We start from the raw sequence: 23,770 nt of genomic DNA on the forward strand, positions 1-23,770 counted from the left end.
CATGCATGTATACATACTAAATAAATAAACAGATATAATAAAATTTAAATTAAGAACTCTTGTTAATAAAAGTGGCATTAAACTTTAAAAAGGCAAACCACACCAAGATACTTGCGATGTATAAGCGACAGAGTATTTGTGCCCACAATACATAAGGAACTCTTACTGGTTACTAAGGACAAAATATGTGATACACAGGAAACCTGCACACAAAAAAATAGCCTGGTGACCAGTGATGTTATGACAGGTTTATATGACCACAAAACAATGCAGGTTATAATTATACTGAGATGCTTATAAGAATAAACTTAAAGTAGTAAATTATAAAACAGACTTTTTATTGGGTGTTTTTTTATTTACATTTCAAATGTTATTCCCTGTCCATAAGCCCTCTATGTCATCTCCCTTCCCTTCTTCTATAAGGATGTCCCTCTCCCCAACCGCCCCCCTTCCTGCCTCCCCACCCTGACTTTCCCCTACACTGGGGGTCCAGCCTTGGTAGGACCAAAGTCTTTTCCCATTGGTGCCCAACAAGGCCATCCTGTGCTACATATGCAGCTGGAGCCATGGGTCTGTCCATGTGTAGTCTTGGGGTAGTGGTTTAGTCCCTGGGAGCTCTGGTTGGTTGGCATTGTTGTTCTTATGGGGTTGCAAGCCCCTTCAGCTCCTTTAATTCTTTCTCTAATTCCTCCAATGGGGACTCCATTCTCAGTTCACAGTGAAAACTCTTACATGACAACGGCTGGGGGGGTTAAACAGTGTATGTTGACAGCAGCTGGACATACTGGTGTTGAACATACATGTGCCCCATGCCTCAGCAAGGACATTCCTGACATAAACTCAATAGAGAGGAGAGGCATGCACAGGAGTACAGGGCTATGTGCCACAGCGTCAGTCACAGAGGCCCCACACTGGAAATCCAGACGTGTAAAATGTCAAACACATAATGAACTGTGTACAGTAACGTAAGTGAACATACTTGGATTTAAACATATTTGAAAGACACTGACTTTCTGTACTTTTGACCCATATCAGGATTCAAATAATCTCACCTTATGATCTTTTCTAGTTGACTTCCTTGAAATGGAGTCTTTGATAGCTGCTTTGCCATTTGGCATAACAAGCTAGCTCACGCTCTTGTATTTTACCTGGCACAGACCCGTTATTGAATGTCAAATGACCCCCATAGGCTGTGTGAGCATGTGGTCCCCAACTGGTGGCACTGATTGGGTGGAACCTTTAGGAGGTAAAGGCTTGTTGAAGGGAGTGGGTTCGGTGGTGCAGGCCTTGGGGTGTATTGCCTGGCCCTACTTCCTCTCATTCTCTGCTTCCAAAGTGTGGATGCGATGTGACCAGCCAGCCCGTACTCCTGCCACCATGCCTTCTCTGCCTGAAGCCATATCGTTCCCTGCCATGATGAAGTATGTCCCTCTGGACACATAAGCCCAAATAAACCCATTTCTTTCCTAACTTGCTTTTGTCTGGGAATTCTGTTACAGTAACAGAAAAGTAACAAAGATACCCCAGAGCTGTTTTTACAGGGAGCGGTCTTGGTTTCCCTAAGTGAGAGGTCATAGTTCAACGATGCATTTCGGCCATTAGGAACGGCCATCACTATTGGAGTGGCCATTACTTCTAGGACTCCTTAGGGGAAAAGACACTGGGAACCAAACCCAGGGCCTTGTTCATGCTAGGCAAGTTTCTACCACTAAACTATAGTCTCTGCCCTCTGGTCTTTTTCCCTGGCTAGATAAAATATTTCATGAGTTCAACCTGATATTTCTAATTAAAATTCATGGCCTCATGAGTTTTGCTTTTTCTATTACACCTTTATCTTTCTTGCACACTGAGAATCCTTCCCAAAGGCTTCTCAGAGACCTAGACGATGATAGGATTATGATAGGCCGTTAAATTACTCTTCTGCTCTATCCCACATCATGAGAACAGCCTCTGAATAACAATACTAACACAATCATCCCATTATGAAAACTGAAACGTGCTTTTTAAATGTCATTTTCTTTGTTTCTCTCATTTTCATTAGTTCTTTGAGAATTTCATAGAAACCATTTTGATCGTATTTGCCCTCCCCTGACTCCTCCCTGGTCCACTTCCCATTCCCTCCCTCCCTCCCTGACTCTGAGTCCTCTGTTGAGTTCTCAAACCCCATTAAGCACAGTTTGTGCTGCCCAAGAATTCTTGGATGTGTGGTCTTCACTCAACCCACCACTGAGTCTCCCCGCTGATGACTCTCCCTCTCCGGCAGCTGTCACCCACGGCCAGGATCCTCTCAGCCAGGGGTGGGGCGCTCATCCTCATGCTCCACCACGTTGTTTAAGGCTGCATGACAGCTACGCATAGTCAGTCTGTATTTTGTATTAATTCTGAAATATGCATATACTTAAGATTCATCAGAGTGTGGCTCAGTATCCGGCTGTTGTATGATGTATTCTGTGTACAGAAAAAGCTAAAAAACAATTTCCTGAGTTCTCACAGGCTGATGCCCGGTCCGTTCCACTCTTAGGCACTGTGTTCAGGCCACAGTGTCCCTTATTCCTGTCAGTGTGTGTAGCGTTTGCATGTTGAGTCTCCACACCTGAAATATCTCTCCTTTTCTCCCAGATTCTTCAAACTCTTTCTTTTGGATTTTCAGGGTTTCTTCTTCTTCTTCTTCTTCTTCTTCTTCTTCTTCTTCTTCTTCTTCTTCTTCTTCTTCTTCTTCTTCTTCTTCTTCTTCTTCACTTTCTAGTTATCTTAATCCATTCTCTCTCTCTCTCTCCCTCCCTCCCTCCCTCTCTCCCTCCCTCCCTTCCCCTCCTCCTCTCCCTCTCCCTCTTTTCCCCCCTTTCTCATTCTTGAATTTCTTCTGATTCAGTTGTTTCTGTAGTAATCTTTTCCCTTTTATTTCTAGTTCATTCTTGAGTTCTGCCACCGTATTTGTTGGCTTTTAATTATAATTTTATTTGTTCTTTAATGCCTTGAGTCTTTCACTTATGTCTTTGTGTTTACTTTGAAACAGCAGATTACAGATTTGATGTTTTATATGAAAGCTTTGTCTGAAGGGCTGGTGTTCACTTTTATTTTTTCTCTTAGGATAGCCGCATATGAAATTTAACTAAATACCTTCTATTGCCCATCTACATGAAATTAATTTTCTGAGAGTTTGTGAAGTGACCATGGTTCCTTCAAACAACCCTAAAATCGATATCAGTTCCCCTCCTGAGATCTCCTGGCAGTTTTTTTTCCTGTTGAATTTGTCCTATTAAATTTGTATTCCATTCTCTCAGCTGCTCTTGGTGTGTGTGGTGGTTGGAATGAGACATCCCCCATATCCACAGGCGTCTGAATACTTGATCATCAATTGGATCCTTCTGTGGGTCTCCCTCTCCCTCTCCCTCTCCCTCTCCCTCTCCCTCTCCCTCTCCTTCCCTCCTTCTCCCCTCTTACCCCCTCCCCCCTCTCTCTCTTACCCCCTCCCCCCCCTCTCTCACTCCCTCCCTCCCTCCCACTTGTTCTTTAGATGTGAACCCCCAGCTCTCAGCCTGGAGCTCCCTGCTGCGGTGCTGTTCTCATATGGACCCTCTGGAACCATAAGCCCCAGTGAACCCTTGCATTGGTAATGGTGTTCTATTGCAGCCACAGAAAAATAACTAACACAGTGTGGGAGCTGTCCTCAAAAAAGAACCCCAGTGAGGCGGCTTCAGAGTTTTAGTGCATTCAGTTCCTTTAGCATGCACTGGAAGTCCATCCCCACTCACTGGTAGAGGGTGGGGACGCCCTTCCCAGGTTTTAGCTCTGGGCTTGAGGGGGTATTTTGGCTCCTGGTTTTGTAGAATGTTTGATATGGTTTTGATTTTGCTATTCAGCTCCTAGTTTTTATTCTTTGACAGTCTCATATAAGCATGATAAGAATTTTAGCCATTCCCATCATCCCCCATTTCTCCCCTCTCATCCCTCACCCCTTCCCACTAAAGCCTTCCTTTTTCCTAACAAGTCCATCTCCTCCTCCCACATGTACTCGGTGTGTGTGGCCCACTGGGTGTAATTAGAGTTGCCTGTATGAGTGCAGGGAGGAAGTTATGGTTGCTGTGTATTTTTATGCAGAGGCAATGGGAGCTCCAAAATTTATTTGGGGACTAGGAGTGGGGAGCAGTTAGCTCAGGGATTGAGCACTGCCTAGCATGTGCACCTGAGAGTCTATCCCCAGCACCTCAAAACGAAAACAAAAGTACAGACCTCATTGACAGACCACTGGGAGGAGTTATCGTCCAGCTATGACATGATCGAGAGTCAAATTCTCATCATAATAAAAAGAATTTAGGAGAAATTGCAGCTGTAAGTGATTGAGTGTGGTGTGATTCAGGGCAAAGGTGTAATGAATTCGTACGGTGCTGAGTAATAACCAAAAGGAGCCGGCAAGGCGGCTCAGTGGGTAGGGGCATTTTGGAACTCTTGGAAGTACGGAAGTCACGACAATCAGCCAGGACTCAGATGAGTGCATTGCTCAGCTCTCAACAGAGAGACTCCTTGCAGTGGCTGGGGACACAGAGACAGCTGACAGCACGGAGAGAGTGAGGGACTTCGGAGCACTCAGTCCTAAACGGGATGTCTTCGTCAACCCTCCTCAAGGCTCAGGGATCTGTGTGGAAGAAAGACTGGAAAACTGCAAACCGGAGGTGGTCAATGACCAAAAGAAACAGCTTCTTCCAGACACAACAGGACTGGTGTTCATACAAACCCACAGACACCGTGACAGCACACACAAGACCTACACAGGTTCAAACAGACAAAACCCCAGTACAGAGAAAGGGCCCAACCAAGAAGCTATTTGCAACTGATAGCTGCTGGGAAAGGAAAAATAAGTTCTCTCTGATAGAGCATTGCTGGGACTATCAAGACATTCCAGGGCAGGCCCCACACTCACGAGTAATTGGCCAACATAAAATGAGCGCCATGGTTTTTATGTGTTTCCTTTTGTATTTTTGTATTTTTCTATCTTATTGTTATGATTTGGTTTTTTGAGGTATTTTGAGAGATGGGTAGGGAGGTAGGAGGAATTGGGAGTTGGAGGAGGGGAAAGAATATGATCAAAATATATCTTATATAAACCTTTTAAATAAAAAATATGGAAAGAGCAACAGCTGCACAAAGTCTTACAACTTATACACACACACATACACAAACATACACACACATACACACACACATACACATACACACACATACACACACATACACACATACATACACACACATACACACACATACACACATACACACACATACACATACACACATACACACACACATACACACACATACACACATACACACATACATACACACATACACACACACATACACACACATACACACACACATACACACACATACACACACACACACACAGTGACACACCCTGCCCCTCTCATGGCACATACGTATGTAGCAGTATTAATTTAAGAAGAAAGAGCACATAAATCATTCTAAAAACAGAATATTCACAGAGTTGGTTAGTGTGTAGTGTTCTGTTTCAATGTGAAGCCATTAGACGCATCTGTGGAGTTACAGATTTTCCTCTGGGGTTAGAATAGGGCTTCCTTTCTCACCTCATCACGCCTCCTTCAGCTCTCAGCACGCATGTTTTTCTCCCCCACTGCCCCCTGCCTACCTCTGTCCATCTTGAATGAGGCTGTTGTCATTGGTGACCCACGTTACCTCTGCATCCATCAGATCTGTCATGCAGAGGCCCATCAATCAAGCTCGGGGTCTGGCAGCAGGGCAGCTGAAAAGTAGGGGACGGGCATTCGAGATCAGAGCGCATGGCCAGAGAAAGAGGAAGTGGTCTTGGTAAATAAGTGTCCATCTGAGAGCCTGTTTCCAGTGAGCTCACAATAGCTCCCATGAGTCCGGCTCTAAAAATAATTTTAAATCCAAACACTTAAAGTCAACTTTTGTCAAGATAGGAGCAGTGACAGTAAGTTGGGCCCCAGATAGCTTTGGAAAGGGAAGCACCATCCACTCTGCTATAGAGCAAAAATAATTACTGAGCCTCAGCTCTGTGCTGTGTGCAGGGCGTGCAGTAGTGATGTAGTGACCCAAGAGATGCCTGGTCTCTGGGATGCACCTTCTTTTGCAGAGATGCCCAGTGTGCCAGTTGTGACATTAGGACAGAGCAGAGCCACTCCTACAGGTACACAGAACCACATCAGCGTCATTCTCAAAAGATCTAATCTTGAAAAAAAATTTCCCCAAAGACATTAAAAGGCACGACACCATGCCAATTCCCAAGGCTCTCTGTAACTAACTGAGGCTTGTACCCTGCATGCTTGTTTGCCGCTGTTCCCTCTGCAGCCTTCCTGATCACGAAATGGAAAATCAAAGCACCTATGCTTGTTTCAGACCAAGTTATTGCAAGCAGTGGTTAATGTACTTGGGATGCACGCGCTGTTAAAGTGCATGCTACAATATGCCTTCTCTTCTTCTTCTTTTTTTTTTTTTCTCTCTTTTTTCAGAGCTGGGGACTGAACCCAGGGCTTTGCACTTGCTAGGCAAGCGCTCTACCACTGAGCTAAATCCCCAACCCTGCTAAGTCTTTAGGAAAGTACGAATCTTATATCTGGGAGCTTAGAGTGGAGTGTCCCAGTATTTGAACAGTTGCTAAAGGGGTCAACATTCCATTGGAGGATCTGATTAGAAACACTTGTAGCCATTGTAAAACTGCACGTATGTCCCCCGCCCCATTTTAGTTCTGTGTTTTCCATGTTCCCTTTTGCCAAAATCATGAACCATTTTTTGGTAAACTGTCTTTTCCATTCCTATATTGCCACCCAGTGTTTTTAACGTATTTATCGTGATAATGATGGCGAAATGCAGAACTGTAATTTTCATTGTTTTCAGGTCGTACTTAATTCCGGTTAAATATATTTGTTCGATCATTTACTTCATGTGAGAAGATGAAAGTCATCTCTACCCTGTGCCCTTCAGAAGTCTATCATCTCAAAAGAATGGCTTAAAATAAAAGTCAAGGCCTGGCATGACGACAGCACGTCTGTCCTCACAGTACTCGGGAGACAAAGCAGCGGATACCACTGCAAACCTGGTCCACTTAGTGAGTTCCAGGCCAGCCGGCACCAGACAGCAAGTCCTTGCCTCAAACAAGCCCAAAACACGTGACCGTGAAGTACTATTAAAACTGTCGCATTGTGGGCTTGGACGGGGCTCAGTTGCAGAACGCTCGCCCAGCATGCAGAGATAGCCTGGCTTGGAATCCTAGCACTGCAGGACCTGGGCGTGGCGGCAGGAGTCTAACATCCCAGCACAGAGAGACGGAAGAGGAAGCAGAAGTTCAAGGCCATCTGACTACCTAGTGAGACCAGGGCTAAGATACATGAGATCGATCTGTCTCCGAATAAATAAATAAATAAGGAAAATCACAAAGCAAAGACCTTGACATTGTCATTTGTCAAATAAAACTTCCAAATTAAACTTCTGTGTCTGCAGAGCATGTGGCTTATTCATAAAATTTGTTTTTACCTTTCCGCTAAATAACTGCTAATTGTTTTCTATGTTTGTCTGCCCTGCCCCGCCCCCGCCCCCGCCCCAGCCCCAGCCCCTTTTGCCTCATGTACTTGGAAACCTCTGGTAAGGAGGAAATGATTATAGCTATTTTGATCATCTGACACCCTTTCCACATTAATTTTCTGATCATGTGTCTTGCCTAGGAAAGAGAGTCTCTCCAAAGACAGCATGAGACAGCCCGGCAGGCACTCATGGGGAAGACACCCCGTGATCACACACTCCTGTTTCAAAGGTAGTAATCTATTACTCTGGTTGATGCCTGGCGATCTGGGATTGATGTTCCGATGTCTACGTATACCAAATGAACCCCAGTCATCAATATAAGCAGAGAGCTCTGCACCCAAGTGGATGCTTGTGGTCCAGTATCAAACTCTGTCTGAAAGTTGTAGACATTTGTATATTGTTTTAAGACATAGCTACTAGAAATGGGTGGTTCTACTGACTGAAAACAGAAGGACACTTCTAGGGTTCCAGTATAAGTGTCAGCCTGTACCACGGCTGTTCTTGCCTGAAGTTAATTACATCCTGTTGAGTTCCCTGTACTTGTCTGTCTTCACTGCCCAAACAGTGGGGATTATTCGTGGGGTCACTCGTTCAGTTTTTCCTTTCCACACTAGGCCAGAAGGCTCAGAAGCACAAGGACCTTAGCACTCCATGAACTTTTGGTCCTGGGTGTAAAATGTTTTACTCAGTGCCCACCACAGAGTGCGAGCACCATAGGTGGTATTGGCTGTAACAGTTACTGCTTTATTAATTACTATGTATGAAAAGGCACACTGAGCCATTTTAAGTTTAACTCCAAGTAACCGGATCATGAGATGGTTATATATTTCTTGTTATTTTCTCATTAATGTCATGGGTTTCAGTGCTCTGAATTCTCCCTTCTATGTGACCTTTTAGAATATTTGAGTAATGACTATGTCCTGGCCTTTTGTCTGAAATCAAGTGTGGAATGTTTGAGTAATGGAGAAAGCCCCAGGTTTTAGAAAGTTGCTAAGATCAATAACCAAATCTCAAGTTAGAGCATTCAGAAATTCTTTTTAGTAAAGTTATGAATGCAAATACCCAGGAAACTGAGTCTTAACAGCCATTTGATTTTTTCAGTATCAATGTTGCCTCTCTTGTCTGTGATACATGTTAGGAATATTAATCAATATAAGTGATATTAAAATTTTGTCTTTACTATAACATCAAAGAAAGTGTAATTACTTTTTTCCACATTATGTTACCTTTGGGTGGTCAGATTCAAAATGTCAGGTTGTAGGATACATGCAGAGTTCTGGTGGCGGGGTGGGCAGGTGGTAGCTAAAAGATAGTGCCCCCCACTGTGTCTGAAGCTAGGCCTACATGAGAGCGGCCTACATGAGGCAGACACCGTGCCTCTTCAAACCCACCATCAGACGTTTTAGGTCTGAGCTCCGAATGCACTGCCATAGGCAGACAGATGCTGTGGACCTCTATTCCTTTCTGTGGAGTCGGTTGCTGTGTACACAGCATCTCTAGCAAGGCTGCCGTGAGTGCACAGGGTCTGGGCATGGCCAGTGACTGTATTTTCCTGAAAGGCAACCCGAGGGAGCAGTCACATAAACTGTACACCTCTGAATAGAGGAAAAGTAGTATTTCATACCTAGTATTTAATTCAGAGTATAATACTAGAGTTTTCAGAAATGTCTTACTTGTGGACCATTTCAAAGAATTAGACTATACACAAGATAGGGAGATACCCATTTCAGTTCTTCTAGCAATTAGTACATTGCTATATGGTTAGACCTAAGTGGACAAGGGTTATAATGGAGTAGGTGCACAATCCTCAAGATCAGTGATTGGATGGATGAGGACTGTTCCCAGCACATGTGTGTTTCCTCTTCAAGTTGGGCTGCAATGATGCCGCCAGGCAAGGCAAGTCCTGAAGTGAGTAATTCCCTGGAATATGTAGTTCTGTAGAAACAATGGTCAATATTAAGATTTCGCCTGTCTGTATATGTGATAAAACTATAGGATTCTGTCTGTTCTCAGGGGCCCAGTACCAATACCTACTGTCAGTGGCCATCAGTATTTTGCAACAATAGATGAACTACAGAAAACCTTTGAGCTCTGCGAAGATCACGTTAAAGCCCCCTTTGGACCATACCCTGAAACAAGGTTAGTTGAATTGAACAGTTGTTTTCTACATGTTTGTTAAAATCGTGGTTTCCATTTGTAAGCTTTGGAGAAATTCTGGAACTGTTCAGGGGGCCCACCTGTCACTAAAATTTGTGAGGAGCAGACTTTGTAGAGCACACGGCGCCTCCTTTGTATTCTTGGGGAGGGACACAATAAGGCAGAGCAAGTGTAGATATTCCACCCAGCAGCAGATAAAGCAAGAACCCGACAGCACTGCAGGCATTCTTTCTGGTAGAGTGGAGGGTAATAGGCCTCTAGTCTCCGTTGTGCTGTGACTCGGCTATGTCCTTGACTCCTGGCTTACCTTTGTCCCTGTCCAGCATTTAATGAAGTTCTCTTGGTTTCCACTGATCCCGAAGGCATCCAATAGCTTTTCGACACCATCCTCTTTAATATCGACATGAGCCAGCTCGGTACCTGTAATTTGCAACCAACGTCTCTGATTAGTGCATTATCGACCGATGGCTGGCATTTAAAAGGCCATTTCAAGGTCCCAATGTTCTAATATGTCAAAAAGCAGTACAAAAGCTGCATACAACAGGTTGCCTAAATTTTTATTTAGAGCGAGCTGGGGAGGTGGCTTAGGGGGCAAAGTGTTTGCCACACAAGCATAGGGACCTGAATTTGGATCCCCAGCACCCAAAATTGGGCACAGCAGTACATACCTTTAATCCGACACCTGAGAAGACACAAAAAAGGACCCCTGGGGCTTGCTGGCCAAGCCATCTTGCTGAGTAAGTCTAGTGAGGGACCTTGTCTCAAAAAAAATAAGAATTGAATAAATAATTTGATCAATCAATCAATTTGAAGAAGACATTCAAGATCAACATCAACTTCTGGCTTCCACATGCATACACACATACATGTATGTACACTATATCACACACATGCACACACAAAAACATAATCACACAAGTTTTTTTTTTTTTCATTTAAATGTCACTAATGGTTGGCAAGATGGCATAGCAGGCAAGCCACTCGCTATTTGAAGCTGATGGCCTGAGCTCGATCCCCGGAACCCACAGAAAGGAGGAACATGGACAACAACTCCACAGAGTTGTCTTCTACTTCCACGCATGCTCTGTGGCTCATGCGTGCCTGCACATGTGCTCACTCTCACATATAATAAAAAAATGAATTTGAATGTTCCTAACATGTTGTTGGAGACACTGAAAAATATAAATGAGAAGGCAAAAATGTTTTTGATTACTTACAACCATTTAATATTAATAAAGAATTCACGCAAAGTACCTTGAAAAATACTAAAGCTCTTATTGAATAAGTGAGCAAAAGTTATACACTGTTCATAAGGGAAGTGAGCTTGGGACAAATGGATATATAAGGGACATAGCGTTGGACCTAGCTTGTAATTGCAAAAGAGTTTCAGGTCATGGAGCATCTCCTGCTTGCTGAATTAGCAAAGCTTCTTATTATTTTAAAAGAGAGAGAGACAGACAGAGACACAGAGAGACTATGAGAGGGCCTAGATTTTGTTGGGAAATCAGCCCGAATCTGTCTCAGTTTGCCTTTCTGTTCCTGTGGTAACATACTGACAAGAAGTAACTTGGGAAGGAAAGGGCTTGTTTCAGTCTCCACATAGATAACAGTCAGTGGCTGAAGGAAGTCAGGGCAGGAATCGGAACACAGGACCTGATGTAGAAGCCATGGAGGGATGCTGCTTACTGGCTTGCTCCCCCTGACTTGATCAGACTGCTTTCTTGTAGTCTCCCAGGTGACTCCAGTTTGTAACAAACTACCCAGCACAGGTACTTAGATCAAAATCCTAAAAACTGTACTTACTATTCGGCCAGTTATCTCACTGTGAAATGGAGATAATTTGCAGAATTGGTTATGTCTTAGTCTATTGAAGTTGCTCTGACAAAACACTATGAATTAGATATTATATAAAAACAAATTTATTTCTTACACACACACACCCATATGAACATACATGCGCGTGCACGCACACACACACACACACACACACACACACACACACACTTATTTCTAAGCTCCTGCACACAGGATTTGTGCTTCCTTGTCTTGTACATCAGCAGTTATATCTATTTTACAGCATCATGTTTGCACAAGGGGTAAGGAGTTTTTGCTGTTATATATACTATTTCGTATACATTAAAGCTGGGTCACTTGCTGCAGACACTGTTTAACTAGGTCAGTAGAGGTTTGTAAACGACTGACCTTACTTGATAAAAGTGTCCTGTAAAGTCAAGCGTGTAAAGTTTATGGCCAATGAGAGTTTTGAATCTCAAAACCATTTTCATTTTTTCCACAGCAAGGATTCCAATATTTCTCAAAGATATTCTACATTATTTCAAACTTGTCCATGGTTCAAAGAACTCCCCTTTCAGCTTCCAGAGGGCGGGGTTTCTTCTCGACCAGGATCAGCAGGAAGTGACTTAGAAGTCGATGGGGCCTTAAAAGGTATGTATTGTTCTACCTAAGGTCTATTCATACTACCATAATTATGCTTCCGACTGTTGTCAGAATGATTAGACAATGATTAGAAATTAAATGACCATTTCAAGTCAGAGGCTCCCTGTGAGGTTTTGTGCCCCACAGTTACAGAAGAGAAACTAAGTTCAGAATGGTTAGAAATTAGCCCTTGGTCACCTAGCAACTTAGAAGAGAAGCCACAATGCTGGTTACCGAGGTCTGGGCCAGGACACATGCTCTCTGGACAAATCTGTGGTGACTCTATCCAGCAAAAGTGAAGGGAAGCACAGAGGATTTCAAATTGCTGCCCCATCTCCTCCTGTGGGTAGTGGAATTCTGACAGGTTTTATGTAGAAAGATCTGGCCCGATGCCTCCCATCCACTCTCTTTCTTGCCCCTTTACATACATGTGTGTGGCCATGTTCTGCCTAGGAATAGATAGAGAAGGCCCCGGCTGAACCCCCGCTCGTGAGAGTGACCAGAGGATCACAAAAGAAGCTAGAGGTCAGAGTTCGCCTTGGCCACGAGGACACAGTGTGCTGTTACCTACAGGAAGCAAAGACAGGCTGACTTGTCTCTCAGATCCCACTCACCTCTATTTCCCTACATATCCCTCCCTCAAATCCATGACTTTGGTTTTGTTTTGTGGTACATTTAGTTTAACCAGAACCATCTGTATAATCACTGGATTGGAACTATCCATTGGAATCTGGTGGGGACACCAGCGGGTCCATAATGGAAGGCAGCGGCTCTCCCCTTTCCCTGGTTTTGTCAGTAGGAAATTGTTCAAAATAAATCTTAACAGAGTCAAAATAAAAACAAACAAACAACTGTGGTAGATCCTTTGCCTCACATATGTGATGCCCTAACTTAACCCCCAGTAGTGCCTTCTCCTGCTCGAAAGGCTTCTGGTCACCAGGCAAGTGTACACAAGCCCATCCTGTCCAACCATGTGCATGTGATGCTGGCCTCCTACCCACTCTGGGCATGGTATTTATCGCTGATCCTTTGTGGTGCAGGAATTCTAAACTTATTTTCCTTGTGTACCAAGGGACTGACTCCGTGCACTACCTTTTTTTGCCTCTTGACGTTTTACAGCACTTCGTGTAACATCCTCTATGCAGGATAAAGTTGCCCAGCACAAAAGAATGTCTGCACTCGCAATAACTTACCCGGGTTCCAACACCAAACCCACCCTTCCTCCAATCCCACATGGCCGAAGATAGACCAGCACCGAGATCTTGGATCCTGGCAAACAGACCAGCACCGTTGACATCTGATCTAAACATGAAAGCGGAAACCCTTGTTCTCACAGAGTTCAGTCCTTCCGTCTGATCTGGCCATGGATCTCAGCTGTTTCCCGTGCATACAACTCATGACCAAAGGAAGAGTCAAAATCTCTTGATCAATTTATACTGTGATTCTCTAAAGAGCGTCTTTTATTGATTTTTGTTTTCCATGTTAGTCATTCTTACCTTTGAAAAATGTCACTTGAGTTTTGTCTTCCCACAACTGATTTTCCCGGCGGATTCCTATGCTGAGATCTAAGATTCCGAAGTCTCCCTGCATTTTTCATTTTATGCACAATGGGTTCTTTGGGCTTACCTAACTAGGATTGTGTGGTTCAGATTTCCAGGACTATGATGATTCGCTTAAAATATGAATGTTTTTATTCTAATTATGAAAACATGGTAGAGCACCATTTAACTTGTGTCCAACATGATATCAACTGCATCTCTCAAAGAGAATTAATATAATTTGGGAGAGCTCTTTAGTACCAGTAAGGAATAAAAAAATATCACATTTCTTTTTCACCCTTTCCAGACTAATTATATACCTGTTATTAGAAATATTTTGCAACAACTTTCATTATCCTTGTGATCTTACTCCATGGTATTTACAGGAAGTAAATATTGAGTACTTAACGCTGATATTCAGTTTACGTGTGCCCAAAAGGCTATCCTCACTGTGAAAATGTTGAAACATATCCTTCTGGGTTGATAAATAGCCTCTTCTCCACGTGTTGATGACCAGTGGGACTGAGACCCTCTGCATAATACAGACTATTTGTTGACTATTTTTATTATTTACTGACAGCCCCATCTTAACCTGTCAGCCCTGCCAATACCCTCCATAACAGAGACTCGGGCTTAACATGATCCACTATTTCGTCTTTTCTTACCTTGCTCCCAATTTGGAGGAGACTAAAGTCTGTGTTAGTCAGCTGTCTCCCCTGGGACCAAGTGTGAGATAAACAGTGTAAAGGAGGATTGGTTTTGGTTTCCATTTCATACTGTGGTTATCAGGATCTGCTGTTTGGGGCCTGAGACAAGACAGAATCCTTGGGACAAAGCTCCCCTGACTCCACTCCCCTGCCCTATTCACCTCAAGATCACCAGCAAGCAAAGGGAGAGGAAAGAAAGGCCCAGGCACAAGATACAGTATTCAAGAATATTCTCCCAAGGACCTAATCCTTTCTGAGTCCCGCCTGCTAAGTGTCTACCATTTTTTGATAGCCCGTGGATGAGATCAGAGCCCTAAGAAATCTTGTAGAAAGCCAGCCTTTCACCACTGCCCTTTCTCCACAGTGTCAGAACCTGTCACGTGGGAAGCAGTAATGAGCTCCTCCTCCTCATTCCTGAGGGGACCTACCCCTTCCTGCGGTGCTGGAACGACGCTAGACATCGTTTAAGAAAGATCCCTGTTGGCACTAGTGATAAGATCTATAAGTTCCTATTATAAGCACTCCTTCTGATGTTCATCTTCCTGTAATTAATCAGAGATATTGCTTGGGGGAGGGGCAGTGTCACTACAGAATTGGCAACTTGGCACCTGCTGGACTCTCCCTTACTTGCCTGCCTGCCTTGTACAGAAAGACTGTCTGTTCTCAGGCGCCTTGAGAAAAACGACACACTAATCACAGCTGCTTGCTACGGCTTCTCAAGGTGCATCCCTGATCAGCACTGTGTTGGTTAGCACTGGATTTCTTCTGATTGCAAAACTTGATGACTTTAGATAATCTTACAACCATTTTGATCCAGGCCAAAGGGAAGTGTACTTCCTGTCTGACAGCACCAATCTATTCATGCAGGCGGAACTTCGCTGTCTCATCACGCCAGTTGGTTCTACCCTCTAGCAATTCTGCATTGGCCATTAGGTCTCTACCGTGTCTGATCATAGCATGTGGTAAGCAGGATGACCTCATGCCACAAGCTTAAACTCGCACGTGAAGGAAACTTATCCCCCCATCCATTTAAAATAATTTCAGTCCACCTGAAGTTTCTCCCCCTCTAGCTTTTCATCTTGGATCACATCTAGCTTCCAGGAAGCCACAACTGTTCAAAACATAATGAGGTGTCATCTGGATCCTGCAAGAACTCAATCTTGAATAGATCCTGTTTGCCAGACTCTGTTCCCCTAGCCCCATCATTCCAGCCACTCTAGGTCAATTGTATCAGCCCTCTCTTTAAGGAAGCATTAGTTCTCTTCATAAAAAGGACATCCTAAGCCAAATGCTCCCTGGTCTGGAGTCAGTCTCAGCGGTCCTCTGCCTTGACCCTTTCCTTGATGAGGTCCCCCCAAGCGGATGTATTGCTGGCTAGCCATCCTGATGACTGGTGAAGCTGTACATGGTAATCCAGGCTACGGATGCCCTCATTTTCCATGCCCTGCTCCCATAGGCTGTCTCTGTCCCCAAAACCGTCTCTCTAGCAGAGTGGCGCTCAGCCTGGTCTGTGTATCAGACTTTCTGTAATGTGAAAAATACCAACGCCCAGACGCTATCTCAAGCCAGTTGAATAAAACTGTCTGGGGATGGAGGCTCAGGTACCTGATTGGTGGAGTCTCCAAGGTGACTCCAGTATGCAGCCGTTTAGTCACTTTGCTGGAATCTAGAAGGAGCTTTCTAGAATGATTTTGTCAGAATTTTAAGATTTTTTTTTTTTTTTTTTTGCCTTCAGGTAGCTTATGAGTGGTCCTCTCACCACACCTTCATTAGCATCAAGTACACTATTAACATAATTATTTAATCATCACTGACTTTGGCATTTGAAAATATGTTTGTCTTACTGAATAGGCTTACTTTGTTGAATGTGGGAATATTTGCCCACAGGCCTGTCTGTGCCCCATGCGCACTCGAAACCTGCAGAGACCAGAAGAGTTCAGAGCCCCTGACACTGGAGTTACAGATGGCTGTGGAGCTCCATGTGGTGCTAGGAATCGAACCCGGGTTCTCTGGGAGAGCAGCCGGTGCTCTTAACCACTTGAGCCATCTCTCCAGCCCCTAGGCTTACTATTTTTATATACTTGTTAGTTTTTACTTTTTAGTCACACCACAGATTCACACTCTTGTTTTTTCTAGTCTAAAATATTAGCTTTCCCCTATACTTTCCATGAACTAATATATCAAATACTAAGTATTTAGCCCTTGGTTGTTATACCTTCTGATATACCAGTCCATTGCATTAGACCGTGTCTACTTTAAATGGACTTTTATGTCTGTTTTCTTCTGTGGTGTTTGCGGTGGTGTGTTCATGAATTCTGATTTCTGAAAGCAATACTCGGTGTCCAAGAAAGAAAGCTTTCTGTGGTGAAACGTGCAGAGGCATCTGTGTTGGTCATGTGATAGCCATTTGCTTAGAAGCTGTTGAGCCCTTGAATGTGACGAAGCTGTATGAGATTGAGGGCTACCATCCTGAAAAGTCTAACGCTAGAAAGTTCCTCAGACTTTCACTCTTTGGCGGCCTATGGTTACTTTCAGAATTTTGGGGGTGTATTATGAGTAAATGTAAGCTATTTTAAACAATAGCTTACATTTTAAAAACCTTTATAAATTTTTGTGTACTATTTCCTTAAGGTTTTGAAAAGCCATCAGAGGAACTGGAAAAAATCTAGTATGTAAAATATTGCTACTCTCTAATTAAGCTTTGTTAATTGTGCTATTTAAATGGCCAGATACATCCTTTTTTTTTATCAGTTTGCTCTAGCATACAAGATAACAGTATTTAGTGCTACATAATAATTATGTTTCAGCCTCTCTTTTCTTTTGTCTAAAATAGTTTTTGTTACATCAATTTTGATGTTATGTTAATCAGCCCATAAGTGCTCAGCGCCACTGTTTCGAGTTCACAGATTTCTTCTTGTTTTACTATCAAAGGGCCCCTTTGTTCCTTGTTCTGTGGGATGGTTTGGCTTTGAACTTCCCTTGGTAACACTTCCACCTCTGCTCTCTCTTCTCTGCTCCGCTCGCCTCTCCTTTTAATCTAAGTCTTTGATTGCAATTTAATTTTGGTCTGCCTGGTTTTCCTTTTATTAACCAAACCCCAGTCTGTCTTTTACTTCGATTATGGAACAAGACTGCCTCTTTTTATAAGTTTTAGTACACATCCAGTCCTGTTTCTGTCATAGTGCTGTATATTTTCAGGTGGGCCTGGGATTGCTGGGGCTGCAGTTTGGTTTTGTTGGTGGTGTGTTTGTTTAGTTTTCTCCATCTCAGTGATTAGTTCACGCCTCTTGCTGCACACATTGCTCCTTTCACTCACAGTAATTTAGAAGGTGGATTTTCCCTACCCTGTAATTTGTCATGTAAATTAAGGTATCTTTGTTTCTTATTCACACTCCTAAAATTGTGCCTCTAATTAAGAGTGATAGGCGCTGTATGGTTGGCAGTGCATGCCTGTGTCACTAGGGAAGCCAATGAAGAAAGAACAATGACGGGATCGAGGCTAGCCTGGGCCACATAACAACTTCAAGGCCAGTCAGCATCACAGAGGGATCCCGCTTCAAAATAAGCAAGAGCTGGGGACATAGTTCAGTGGTAGCATGCTTGCTTGTCATGTAAAGGCCCTGGGTTCTGTGAGGGTCCGTGAATCGATGAAGAATGATACTTCAATTAGTATGTAAAAATAGAGTTTATTTCTGCTCGCAGGGACCCAATTCCATCAGGATGGAAGGACCCCAACTGAATTCTCACATTTAGTTTTAAATCCAAAAAGAACATGAGGGAGGGGTAGGTGATCTGTATCTTTATTGGTGGGTTCTATCTCTGGGGTCTGGGGGATGCTATGATCTAAACTATTTTTGCTTCATGCCAAGTAGGGGTAGCTCTTGACCTCTTGGCTTAAGTCTGCTGCTGTTTCAGTAACTGACTTGCCCAGTTCTGGGAGTTAGAGACTCAGGCCTGGACTCCTGAACTGCTAGTTTACAGCCTGTCATGGAGTCAGCCTGGCTCAAGCCAATTCCCTCCTTTCAGTTTGATACATGGTACCAGAAGGAAATAGACTCAGTATTTTCCCCAAGTGATCCCTTTAAGAGCTATTTTATATTAATATTGCTTTATATTAAGGATTTGTATTTTTCTATTTGTTTCTGAAATTGTTCAGTAGTTTCAATGTTTAATACTAATTTTTCAATGTCTTTTAAAGCTTTTTATATTTTTATGTATCTGTGTACCTGGTGGTGGTGGTGGTGATGGTTATGTGTATATATGTGTGTATGTGTGTGTGTGTGTGAGAGAGAGAGAGAGAGAGAGAGAGAGAGAGAGAGAGAGAGAGAGAGGAGAGAGAGAGAATATGTGGAGGTCAGAAGTTGATGTCAGGTGTCCTTTTCAGTTGATTTCCATCATCCTGTCTGTCTGTCTATCCATCCATCTATCTATCCATCTATCATCTATCTATCCATCCATCCATTCATCTATCTATCCATCCACCTATCTATTTCTGGGGCAAGGTTTCTCCACATAGCTCTGGCTGTCCTGGAACTCGCTTTATAGACCAGATTAGCCTCAAATACCAAGATCAGCTGCCTCTGCCTCCGTAGTACTGGGAGGCATGTGTGGCTTCCACCATACTTTTTGAGACAATGTCTCACTGAACCGAGAGCTCACCAATTCAGCAGTACTAGCTAGTCAGCATGCCCCAGGGCCCCTCCTAACCATCTCTCCAGTGGTGTGGTCACAGGCATGAGCCATCATGCCCGGCTTCTTACACCATGCTAGGGATCCCACCATGGCACCTCGTTCTTCATTGGTAAGTGCTTGAGTGATCTCCTCAGCCTCCATTGTCTATAGATAGAGCAGAGAGTGAAAGAGGAGAGGCATTTCAGAGTATGTCCACAGAACTAGAGAAGTCCACTCAAATTCTCTGTTCCAGCATGGCATAAAGGTGACAGTTTAACACATTTTTTCTTCTATTCCCGGGTTACGTTTTCTTCCTGCTGTGCCTCTGTGTTTGGTGGAAAGTCGGTAACTCACGGATAGGATGGGCAGGCAGTCCCATGCTGTCAAGTGACTTATATGTCTATGCTCCAATGTCCAGAAACCACTGAGTTTTCAAAGTTCATATAGATATGTGTCTGTGTGGATGAAGGTGTGTCCTTACTGCCACCTCCCAGAAAGGTCTGATGGCACTTACGGAGGCACATTCGGTGTAATCAAAGAAGTATTAGCCAAGAAGGAAGCAAAGTCTCACTGACAGCTTCAGGCGACCTAAGAGTAAGTTAGAAAGTGGCGAGGCTGGGGATTTAGCTCAGTGGTAGAGCGCTTACCTAGGAAGCGCAAGGCCCTGGGTTCGGTCCCCAGCTCCGAAAAAAAAGAACCAAAAAAAAAAAAAAAAAAAAAAAAAAGAAAGTGGCTGTAGAAACAGCAGCACCCTCCTTGTGAATGACTTGAGGCGTTTCCCCCCAGTAGGCCCCGAATGAATGTGTGTGCCACATTTAGCTTGGGCATTCCATATGTTCTGAACAGACAGCGCCATTTCTTATCACGCCCTCTGAAGTGTAGATTATATAATGCAGACATCATGATTCTCCTTTACCTCCACTAAAGCCCTTATAGGAGAGGCTGTGTCTGAGTACGCAATGTGTATTGCTGTGTGAAACTGCCCTCAGAATTCCTGAGTTCAAATCCTGCACCAGCCAAGTTTGACTTAGACAGTCTCCTTGGCTCTTTGCTTCTTCAGTTGTTAGGCTGAGTCGTGGGGATTGATGGCTATTTCATTTGACAGAACCAAGGGTTGGGAAAAACGGGGGGGTGGGGGTGGGGGGAGGGAGGGATGTAATGAATCAGGTTAGAATAGCAGGTAGGCCTCTAGCTCCATATCCCCACCCTCTGTGACTGGGTCTTGAAATAGAATTAATAATCAAGTGGTATGAAGTGGAAAGGAAAAAAAAAACTATTTCCCTGCTGATTCTGAGACACATTTGTCACATTTTAATATCTGTAAAAATCAGGGCACATTTTTAAATCAATGGCAGTCCATGGTTGAACTGACGGCACTGTTTTTCTTGCTTGGTAGAATGCAAGATGACGGTATATATTATAAGATCCTAGGTTTGATAAAATATGGTGTCCCTCGGAGGCAGCTGAGGTCTGTGTGGGCAGGCAGGTGGATCCCTTCACTGCCCCGGCAATCCATGAGGGCTGTAGCTGCCCACTGAAGGTCCAGGGAAGGCTAGGCTAAATGTGGTGCACACATCCAGGGTTGGTTACAGAAGATTGTCAGCAGAAGCCTTACCAGAGCTAGCTCTTTCCTTAGCCTTCTTTCTAGAGACCCTAATGATGAAGCAGAAGGAAATTACATGTGGGTAGAAGACTCCACTCCTCAACCAGGAGCGGAGTCAACGCCCCAGACAGCCTACCAAGATCCCGTCCGTGGCCACTTCTTATAAATACATACATTTTCCCCACCGATCATGAAGGACTGCTGAGAGACCATAGCCAGTTGCCCCTTCTATGAGGGTGCCCGACTGAGATGCCATGACATTGAGGATGACCTCATATTCATTGGCACAGATGCTCCTGGAGGCCAGATGTTGACTGAAGTCTCCCTTAATCATCCTCCACCTTGGTTTTCAGACAGAGTCTCTCACTGAAACTGAAGCTCACTGGGCTTCCCCAGGTTCTGGTTTATAGGGGAGGGCATGCCATTCCTGGGTTTTACGTGGGTGGTGGGGATTTGAACCCAGGTCCTTATGCATGACACCTTATTCACTGAACCACGTCTCTAGCCCCAAGACCCCTGTGCATGTAGAAACTCAGACTCACAGGAGGGAAGACTATGACTAGCCACTCTACCTCAGTTTTGGAAGAAACCATGTCTGTCTTCAAGAGAAATTTATACCACATTCCAGAATTGTTCAGAAAAAGTACTTGCCATGTAATAAATAATCATTGCTATTATTATAATTGCATTTGGGAAGAGATGTCTGGGAGCTTTGAAATAATCAACTACTAGGGAAATATGGAAATACTACCATACTCAGAGTGGCTGGGGGTGCCACTCTGTGGTATCCTACACCCTGCTTTCTCTGGGGCTGTTCCCGATGAGCCTGCAATCCCAGCGAAATTTTTAACAAGGCTTCCATTAGTATTTTTAAATTAAAAAATGGTTTCTTTTAAAAAAAACATGCATTAAGACATGTAATCATAAATCTTAAGGGAAAAATAGCCCTTAAGCAGATTTCAGTTATGAATGGATGAATGAGTGAATGAGTGAACATGAAAAAGAAAGAATAAAAATAAAGCAAGGAAAACCTCAGAGGACACACAGATCTGTACCTAACAAACACGCGCTCTGTTTCCATGTATATAAGATTATCTCCCTAGCAAAACAGACCAAAACCTGGAAGGAAAATGGGAAGGCCTGAAGACCGGGCCTTAGCTGAGGCAGAGAGCAGCACGGACTGAGAGAAGGCTGTGGTCAGATGGTCACTCAGCCCAGGGTCCAGGCAGAACCCATGACAGGAACAAAGGGGAGAGAGCTCCCAGGGACTTGCCCTCTTCACCTCAACCGTGCCAGCCCCATTAGATACCACCGCCTTAACAATGACTCCTCCTGACAGGATGGCTGGCACACTGCCTGCCTATCTGTGAATGCACACAGCGCCTTACCTTTTGGATGCCTTTTTTAAAAAAAGGTGCTCATAGGTGAAAACTGTTTCCTGAAGTTTGCAATTAATGAAAACAGCCCCATCCCCAGCCATGCTGCTAGCACAGGGAGCCGTATAGGAAGGTGGTAAAATGAACACGGGAAGAACATCTACTCCGTCAGAGCAATCAGCCCGGCATCAGACAGAACCTGGGGGAGCACTGCTTTCACCCCGCATGCAGCAGCCTCGTTAAGTGGGAATGATGAAAGATGCGAGCGGTGCGGTACACTAATTAGAATGCCGCCATCACGTCCAAGAGGTTCCATTAGGGTCACCTGCAGCTTACACTTGGGAAGGAGAGAGGTTGGCATTTTTCATATTTTCTCTTATTTATTAACATGCAAACAGCTCCGTTTTTTTTTTTATTAACCCAGGCAGTTGTTGGCATGAGAGATTAGTTTAGCCATTTGATGAGGTGAATTCCACAGCATGTTAAATTAGAATCCCAGCCACTAAAGCCCCAAATCTAATTTTCACCCTAGTTTATAAGGTTCTCTTGAAAACTCTATTATCCTAATGCATGTTTCTAATGCCTCAACTCCTAAAAGACACAGTACTTCCTACGGATTGTCAAGCCAAAAATATTCTCAATTGCCACAGTAGAATATTTAAATTTTATATTTACTGGGTCATTGAACTTAGGAACAGCTATGTAATCTATTTTCTCGGAAACGGCAGTAGTTATAAATCATAGCGACCTTCCGGATCTAGCTGTGAGATTTACCAAATACTTTACTCAGGCCACCGAATTACCTAAAGAGTAATATAAGCTGGGGAGATAACCTGAGAGGATGCTTGACTGGTACGCATCCAGCCCTGGATTCGATCCCCAGTATCACACAAACCAGGGGTGGTGGGTCACACCTGTAATCCCAGAACGGGGGGGGGAATGGAGCCAGGTGGGTAGTAAGCTGGAGGTCACATACATGTGACCCTGTCTTAAGAAAAACTGGGGCTGGAGAGATGGCTCGGTGGTAAGAGCACCTGTTTCTCTTGCAGAGGACTCAGGTCCAGCTCCCTGCATCCGTATGGTTCAAGTCTATCCTTAACTCTGGTTCCAGAGAATCCAATACACTTTTCTGATCTCTGCAGGGAACCGGTGCTTGGGTGGTGCACGAACATACTTGCAGGCAAAACACACACACACACACACACACACACACACACACACACACACACAAACATCCAAGTGCTGGGATCACGGATGTGTACTACCACACTTGGCTTTAAAAATGAGATGAGATGAGGAAAAAGAAAAGAAAACCAACAATACACTCAAGAACAACTCTACTTGCTTCATGTAAGAAAAGATCCTTGAAGACTGTCAATACAAAACGTGGTTTAGAAATGAGGAAGAGAAAAACAGGAAGGAAAAGCTAAGCTCTGGTGTTTGCACAGTGCTGGTAAATGGAGGACGGCATCAAGTCTACACACACGTGACTGACTAAGGACAGTCCTTGTCCGGGTGACTGGGGGGCTCGCTTCCAGTTCAGGCTTGGCCCAGATCTCTGATCAGTTTATCTATAACCCGTCTAGAGATGCCACCACCGTCCCACCTTCTACTGTCCCCTGTCTCATTCCTCTCCACTTCTGGTCACTTCCACTTATCTTCTTTATTGGTCTTGCAAACTGTGTTTCTCCTTATTAACGT

At 43.9% G+C, this 23,770-nt stretch overlaps 1 protein-coding gene across 12 annotated transcripts in view; it reads left to right on the forward strand.

The window, feature by feature from the left end:
* The window catches only part of Lrguk (leucine-rich repeats and guanylate kinase domain containing), a 148,113-nt gene that overhangs the window by 92,226 nt on the left and 32,117 nt on the right, over positions 1-23,770 (forward strand). For 5 of the 12 annotated variants that reach the window (XR_015685390.1, XR_015685392.1, XM_087656526.1 and 2 more), the window contains one exon: positions 6,898-7,502. Coding sequence is in view for 8 of the 12 variants with exons in the window: in XM_087656526.1 (XP_087512652.1) it covers positions 6,898-6,918 (21 nt within the window). In the remaining 4 variants the exon portion in view is untranslated. 12 annotated transcript variants of the gene reach the window in all.

Source organism: Rattus norvegicus, chromosome 4 (assembly GCF_021556685.1).
Source record: "Rattus norvegicus strain SHRSP/BbbUtx chromosome 4, alternate assembly SHRSP_T2T, whole genome shotgun sequence".
Classification (NCBI taxonomy): domain Eukaryota; kingdom Metazoa; phylum Chordata; class Mammalia; order Rodentia; family Muridae; genus Rattus; species Rattus norvegicus.